The sequence below is a fragment of the Belonocnema kinseyi genome, chromosome 2, assembly GCF_010883055.1.
Source record: "Belonocnema kinseyi isolate 2016_QV_RU_SX_M_011 chromosome 2, B_treatae_v1, whole genome shotgun sequence".
In the NCBI taxonomy this organism is placed as follows: domain Eukaryota; kingdom Metazoa; phylum Arthropoda; class Insecta; order Hymenoptera; family Cynipidae; genus Belonocnema; species Belonocnema kinseyi.
In genome coordinates, this window is record NC_046658.1 from 87,887,813 (window position 1) to 87,896,583 (window position 8,771).

Sequence of the window (8,771 nt, forward strand, 5' to 3'; positions counted from 1 at the left end):
TTACATGAGGTACTCTTCTCGTTTGAGGCCCACAAGGATGCAACATTTCTCCCAAAACTTTCTTCCAATTTCAGGGTCGTGCGTGATTTCCGCTGCAGTCGCTTCCTAAAATTGCGAGGGCAGTAATTACCCGTGGGAAAAATTTACTTTCGCCCCGTGTTGCATATAGTATTTTATTCCACTCTCGACTGTGGCCACCTCTTGGCCTGGAAAAGCGGGTCTAACGCATTTTTCTATAGCTTTGTACGCGCCTTGAATTCTCATAAACTAATTTTTACTTGCGTCTCGTAAATTTTACTTTCGTCCGCAAATTTTACTTTCGTCCCGCTAATTTTACTTTTGCTCGGCAAATTTTAATTTCGCCCCGCTAATTTTTCTTCTGTCCCGCAAATTTTACTTTCACCCCGCAAACGCGGTTTGCGGGAAATATATGCTGCTTTCGCCCTTATTTTCAGGGGAAAAATGTGGTCGTTTCGGTCGAGCGTGGAATAAACAATTTTCTACACTAAATTATAAATCAGCTTGTTATAATGCCTATAAAAAGCACTTCAATAATTTGAGTTACTAAATTTATAAATAGTATATTTATCGATTTATATAAGTCAAAGGTGTTATTGAAAGATGGGGTGGGGGGGGGGGGGGTTTATTGAAAGAAGTTAATCGGACAACTTTTAAGTGTACACCCGAGAAGATTCCAAGCAGTTGGGAAAGATTTTCAAGATGTTACAAAGATATCGAAATCTACATAGGGATTTCAAAAGATTTCAATGGATATTTAAGATTGTAAGGATTTCAGATTTAACCGACATTTCTAAAGCTTTCAAAATGGTTTAAAAGATTTCAAAAGAATTCAAAGATCTTGACAGATTCCACAAGATTTCTAAAGATTTCAAAGGTTTCAAAAAATTTTTAATATTGCGATGATTTAAAAAGATTTCATAATATTTTTAATAGTTGTAAAGAATTCAAAATGATTTAAAGATTGTAAAGATTTAAAAATATTTCAGAAGATTTGAAAGATTTTAGATTTTATAAAAATTTCAGAAGCCTTCACAAAATTTTGAGATATTTCAAAATATTTCAAAAGATTTACAAGATATTATGAGATCTTAAAAGATTTCACAAAGATTTCGGAGATTTGAAAAGATTTTAAACGATTGCAAAAGATTTTTAAATCTTCACAGAGATTTGCATGATTTAAAATATTCCTAAAGATTCTAAAGGTTTCAAAGGAGGTTACAAGATTTCAAGATACATATATACATTACTTAAAACATATGCCAAAAAGGTTTTAGAAGAATTAAAAAATTTCAAATACATTCCAAAATATTTTACCACGATTTCAAAGTTATCACAAAGATTTTCAAGAATTCAAAGATTTAAAAATATTAGAATGTTTCACAAAGATTTAAAAAGGTTTTAAATGACTTAACAGAGATTTTATAAAGATTTCAGAGCTATTATAAAAATTTCACTAAGATTTCGAAGATTTTAAAAGATTTCACATATCTTTAATGAATTTAAGAAAGATTTGACACCGATATTAGAATATTTAAAAAAAAAATAATAAAATTTTAAAACAATTCTGAGATGTCAACAGATTTCACAATGATTTAAAGGGCTTCCCAAAGATTTTATAAATATTTAAAATATGTAAAAATATTTCAACACTTTTAATGACATCAGTCATGCAAAAATTTTAGAAGGGGTCATCCAGAAATTACTTGAGACTGACTAAAGTACATAATTTTCAACCAAATTGTTGCCTTTTAAACGAAAAAGATAAATTTTGAAGCAAAAACGGAAAAATGAAATTTGTAGGCTAAACAATGTCTTTTCAATTAAGAAATAAGTTAATTTCAACTAAATAGTTAGATTTTTAACTAAAGTGACGAATCTTCGACAAAAAAATGAATTCTTAATGAAAAGTCTATTAGTTGATACTTCAATGAAAAAATATATAAATTTTAATCAAAAACAGTTGAATTTTTAATCCGAAAATATAAAGTTTTAACAAAAATGTAAATTTTTCAATTAAATAATTAAACTTTCAATCAGATAGTTGAATTTTTAACCAGAAGAATAATTTTTAGAAACAAAAAAACAATCTTAAAAAAGACACATAAAGTTTCTATTGAAAAAGATAAATTTTCAACCAAAAATAGAATATTTAAATTCTCTCAGAAAAAATAATTTTCTACAAAAAAATTTTTTTGTTAACAAAGTAGTTAAACTCTCAACTAAGAAGCTTTAAACTATTGATTTCACTTTTTAACGAAATAGTAAAATTTAGAATGAAAAAAACGGGTTAAGCTAAACAGTTCAATTTGTAACAAAACAAGAGTTTAATTTTATAACAAAAAGCACTCGAAATCAACATAAACCAATAAATATTCAACAAAATAGTTGAATCCTTAACCACAATGGATTATTTTTGAACCAAACAGTTGTAATTGTTAACCAGCAAATAGAATGACTTTTTAGCAAAATTGTTCACTTTTTAACAAAGTAATAAACTTGACTTCAACTTCAGTTTTTCGAAAATTCCCTGACTGTCTAAGGGTTTCCCCGACATTCCCCGACATTATTTGAGCAGTTTTGAATTCCGCGAACTTTCCCTGACTTTCTGAAAGTTTCTGACCTTTAGCAACTCTGAAATTGTCAAGACTTTAGTTTTTGTATTCATACCTCACAATCGGAAAAATATTTTCCTGATATTTTGGTCACATCGTCACTCACTGCTAAATAAATTGATGTTTGAGCTCCTTCCTCAGCGTTCTGAAAAAATTAACCAATTAGATTACATACAATAATTGAATTAAATAACTTAATCGCTTCACTGTTTTTCGATAATGTTAGTTTACCTTAAAAAATATTTTAAATATTGTATTAATGAGATGTCTAAGTGGAAAAAATGTTTTCCGGAAAATTTCAGTTCGGACAGCACCTGGATGTAGGCTGTTCGAAGTTACACCTTCAAAACAGAATAAAGAGTGCAATATTAATTATAAAACAATCTTAAGTCTGAAGTACTTTTAGGAGAATATAGTAAAGGTGGGTTTTTTGTTTTTGGCCGATAACTTTTTTCTATGATAATATTTTTGATCTTTCATTTCACCGATTTGAAGGTCTATTAAATAGCTTACTTTTTATGAACAAAAAATACATAATTCAGATAAAAAAAGATGTTACAGCCGATTTTCTAAATGTCCGTCAAATTGCCAAAACAATGTTGTACGGCAGATTGGAACCTCTCTCAAAACATTGAAAATGATTGTACAAAATATTTTTCAAACGCCACAGTGAACCTTTTAGCGAACATTCATGTGCTCGATTGGGGTGTTTTTATAAAAGTAAGCAATTAAAAATGTCAGATTTAATTATTTTGCCAATTTAATCCGATTGCCAATTTTTGCAAGTGAAAAAACTAGCACAAATATTGGAAAATTTAAGTGCACAGGTCTGTCGCATAAATTACACAGAAATGGCCAAAAGTGCATCAAATTTTATTATAAACACTCAAAAGTTACTTTAAAGACGATTCTCACTTTAACAAAGGCAAGCAACGTGTCCCAACTTATATGGTATACACGTGTCCCAACCTATACTTTTAATTATATTCCTGAATTGTTGGAAAAAAAATCTGAACTATAAGCAAAATCCTTTCCACACATAATAATTGATTTCACAACCCATTAAACTAAGTTAATGGCAGTTGAATAATGTCAACATGATAATTTTTCTACTCTTTGTAAACATACTGCTTGATGAGGCTGCAACATTAATGAACCATCTCCTCGAGCTGACATAGAAAGTGCAAAGAAATGGAAAAAAGCGCTATCCCAACCTAGACAGTGTCCCAACCTGTACGACACTCCCTTAAATGTAATTCATTATTTTATTTATAAAAAATAATTACCAGTGCCTTCTAGACGTCTTGCCATTTCATTGCTGGCTATTGTCAAGTATAATTTACTATTAGAATAAAGCATGAGTTGAGAGTTTCCTTTTTCACAATTCATATTGTTAAAATCTAATTGTCCAATTCTGTGCAAAAGAGAGGATACATGTATAATTCGACTAGGTGCTGATTTTTTTAATAAGTCTGGAAAAAAATTATTTTCATTAAGAAAAATATTATATCTCACAAATTTTTTTTGTCGTAAAAATCGTTCGATTTATTAGAAGGATTAAAATCATGATATAAAAGCCGGCTGTCCAGGACTTGTCCTTACAACAGCTTTAGGATTAGATCGTACGAACCTAATGGCCTTTGTGGACCCACCCCCCCGGCCCTATATTATATCAAAAAGCACTGCTTGTAGACAAAATTCTGTAAGCTTCCAGGATCAACAAATTAATTCAGAAATTTTGTTTTATGTAACCAAAAAATGTTGTTTAACAATAAAATAAACAATATTTTTTTCTAACTTTTCCGGCGTACCTTTTTTTTAAGATCTTCAAATTGACTAGAAAAGAGTCTTCGTCAGTGAAATAAATATCGAGATTCAATTTCAAATAGGTTAGAGTCAGTTCGAAATAGCGGTTGTCTGATATTTGTTTAAACAATTTTCATAAAAAAATGCACAGGCTTCGAATATCACAATAAACAGGCTCAATTTATTGTGCAGAGTCAAGCGAAAATGTCATTCTAACAACTTCTTGCTGTCATTTTGTAAAATTAAGAAATATGTTTAATTATTTAAATAATATTTATAAACAAACTCACATTTTTAACATTATTCTATGAATCAGTGCAATTTTTTGCGAAACCGACAAAAAATGTATTGCCAGTGACTCCTAGCTGAACTTTTGTTCAAATTGATAAAAAAATAATAACTATTTAAACAATTATTATAAATAAATGCATATTTTGACAATTTATCCAAAAATAATATCTATTTTCTTAACCAAATCAACAAAAAATGTTACATTTGACTTTTTCTGGTCATACTTGTCTCATTAACTAACTGTATTATATTATATTATAATATTTTATTATCATTCTTATTTATTATTACATTCTCATCAAAAAAGGTATTAGTTTTGTGCAAAATTTAAACCCCGTCGCATTTGTATTAAATCTCCACGTTTTGAGATTCTCTGAACCAGAAGAACTGGTTTTTACGAATGTTTTTATGTATGTCTGTATGCATCTGGACATCTGTCTGTGATTACGATGACTTTCTAAAGAATTAATTTTTTTGATTGGCCTTTGGTACACTTCTCTGGTGTCGAGATTGAAGGTCAAGTTCATTAACCAGTTATGTTCGATAAAAATTTAAAAAAGTTAGAACCTTTAAAAAAAATATTGAGACCATTCGTTTTAAGATTAAGAAATTCTATCAAAAAAAGTCAAGAAAAAATAAACTTTTTTTCTTGACAAATAAAAAATTCAAATTTCTTGACCAGTGGTTCTGGAAAATAAGAAAGAACATCAATTGTGCATTTAAAAAAGACCTACAAATTTATTCGTAATCTCTTTTTTATAGGACGTGTCCTTTTTGTTTTAATCGTTAAAAATAACATTGAGAATATTTTTTTGGCAAAACGATACAATGTAGTAGTTTTTGTCTAAACCGTAGAAATAACATTGAAAAGAAAATATTCAGTTAAAAAAACGACACAAGGTGAAATAAAATGTTAAATAACAAAATTGTTTTTTTTTTATGTGATGCGCACTTTTTTCCTAAATTAGAAAAACAAGACAATTAAAATTCATCTGTTTTAATATCAATGAATGTTTTGAATTTTATTAATATAAATTTATTAAAATTATACTTTTTTAGGCTAGCTGAGAATGAAAATTTGTTCGAAATAAGAAAAAAATATTTAAGTAATCCTTAAAAAAAAGTTTGTACATCCGTTTTCTTTGACCATTAATTACGTCCCAGCGTGGTGAGCAGATTTTTATTTTATTTATTCTTTTTGATTTCGAAACAAATTAATAATAATTATTGAACAATTGCCAAGCTGTGGATTTGTTAATAAATATTACTTAAATGTTGATTTTGAAAAAAATGTAGCTTATTCAAGCAAAATTGGCTTAAATGTATATTTCGGTATAAAAATTGTCTAAATAATTAACTGTTTTTGTTTACTGGCAAAGTGTCGTAGCCACGAGTAATTGGACATTTTTTTGTAGTTGATCTCACTAAGAAAATGGAGCACATTCTTGGAGAAATGATAAAAATGTGCAATTATTTATAGACACGTATAATTTAAATATTAATTATATATAAAGAAATTACTTTACAGAAAATTACAAATAGGAGGCATTGACCATACATTTTTAGTTGGTTTTGCAAAATAAAATTGGCTAAATTCGTGGAATAATGTTAAAGCCGTAAATTTGTCTATAAATATTGTATAAATAATTAAAATATAATTTAAAAATCGAAAGCATGTAATGATTAGTAAGATATTTTTGGTTAACTCTTCGAAAAATTGGGCCCCTTCATTGCGACCTACGACAATTGTGCATTTGTTCATATAAATGGTTTAAATAATTGCCAAAGAGCATCTATTCCTAACTAATTGAAATCGATATTAATTTCTTTCATATTTTATATAGAAACTATGAATTTCAAATAACTCGTAATTAATTTTACCTATTGTAAATTATTGCTAGATACTTATTAGACTGACTTAAGCTCTTGTTTACTCAATTTGAAGATCTTCAAAAAAGTACATCGGAAAAGTTAGAAAGAAATATTGTTTTGTTTTTTGTTGTGTACGAAATTTTTGGTTGGTCAAAATTAATTTTTTGCACCGGTTCGTTATATCTGGGGTTTAGAAAAAACATCAACATCCATTGAAAATTGGCACTGGGACTAGTGATAGCAGCTACTTTCACGTGAGCTGGCGTTTTCGAAAATTGCTTCCTTCTTCTACTGAGAAGGGAGCGGACATATTAAAAAATACATTATTTTTAAATATAGTTCAAAGATATAATTCATCATTTGTGAATAACATGTTCTCTTCAAAACAAAGTTATTATTAGATTATGGCATGAACCTACGATCTTGTCTTGAAACAGGAATGACGAGGAGTCTTGGACCGCCTTAAAAGATATTTAATGATAATTATTTTTACCGATTAGTAAGTTCGTTAGCAAAAAAGGTCCATAAAAATTGACTTGCAATTCCAATTCAAGCCCATCTTCTGTTTTTTGATTTGGCTGTTCACCAGCACCTGCATTGTTCAGGAGTATATCTAATCGATTCTCACTTGCAATTATTTCCTTAGCGAAATTTCGAACACTTTTTAATGATGATAAATCCAAATGTTTCACCACAACATTTTCGTTGCCAGATAACTTCCGGATTTGGTCTGAAAATTAAAGAAGGTTAGCGCAAACATGTTTCAAATATATGATTACACAATAGGTTTTCATATTTTTGTTACCTTTAACCTCATTTGCTTTTATCAGATTTCGACATGCCATAATAACTTTGGCTCCTCTCCTTGCAAGATCTAAAGCAGTATAATAACCAATTCCTGAAAAAGTGAAAAAATTTGAAATTTTATTCATGCAGGCCATGCAACACTTATTGCTATTTTTAATATTCGCAGATGACAAACAAGTGTTCACATTTTTTGGGGGAATTTTAATCAATCATTTCTTAAGAGACAATTCCTATTTAAATTTAATTCACACTTGTCATCGGAAAAAATTACTATCGCTAGGACCCACGAATCAAAATTTGAAATCTCTTATAAAATTTACAAACTCTATAAACAATACATTTTTAAAACCCTTTTTGATTCAGTTCAGGTAATCAAGCTGCACATTATTGTCTCCTAGACAGACAATGTGCCGTTTTGGGGTTAAAAAAAACGGGTTTTCGGACCCATTCCATACCACGCTTGGGTGTCCCAAAACAGTATATTTTAGAATTTTGCAAAGGCAACCTTATTGATGTCTTCCTTTTAGTGAAAAAATACTGTCATAAATTTTCTTTTATGAAAGAAATTATATTTCGGGTTTACGCTACACCGTTTTAGGTCTAAGAATCAATCACTCTTTCCTTCGAACACCATATTTTTTTTTTTATTTGCGTTAATTTTGAGGCCCATGCTCTTCATGCTTGCATCTAGTTTATTCAACATTCTATGTAAGTCTTCGATAGACTCTGCCATAACAACTTTATCATCTGCGAACGCTAACCCACGTACCCTTACTGTTTCGAGATCCACACCCTCTTCGTCGAAGAGAGCCATTCTTAAACACGTGTCCATAAATAATATAAATAACCATGAAGACATAGGGCATCCTTGTCTAACTCCTTGAATAATATCGAAATGGTCACTCAGTTTCCCATTCACTCTTACACTCGCTTTGCTACCTGTATATATTGTTTTTATAGCTTGTAGGATCCATCCATTGACTTCATACTCTTTCAGGACTTCCCAAAGTTTACTTCTATCTACCTTGTCAAAAGCTTTTTCTAGGTCAACAAATGCACAGAAAACTTTTTTTCCGATTCTCAAACCCACTTTGGACTTCCCAAATCTTTGCTTCTGTTATTTTCATTACCCTACGAATAAGTATTTTTGAATATATTTTACTTATGGTGCTTAATAAGCTTATCCCTCTGTAATTATTGCACTCGCTTTTATCTCCCTTTCTCTTGTATATTGGTACGATAATTGCTTTTTTCCAATCGTCTGGGACGTCTCCAATCTCGAAACATAAATTTATCAATTCGCACAGTCTATGTGGTATGCACGCGCCACCGTGTTTAAGCATTTCAGCGTTAATACCGTCT

General features: G+C 29.6%; 1 protein-coding gene across 1 annotated transcript in view; it reads right to left on the reverse strand.

Moving 5' to 3' along the window:
• The window catches only part of LOC117182885 (retinol dehydrogenase 13-like), a 13,719-nt gene continuing 4,948 nt past the window's right edge, over window positions 1–8,771 (reverse strand). Inside the window, exons 2-5 of the mRNA XM_033375999.1 lie at window positions 7,408–7,500; window positions 7,139–7,332; window positions 2,689–2,778; window positions 1–105 (exon numbers count right to left, since the gene is read on the reverse strand). Of these exons, the coding sequence (XP_033231890.1) occupies window positions 1–105; window positions 2,689–2,778; window positions 7,139–7,332; window positions 7,408–7,500 (482 nt within the window). The remainder of the gene's footprint in view (window positions 106–2,688; window positions 2,779–7,138; window positions 7,333–7,407; window positions 7,501–8,771) is intronic.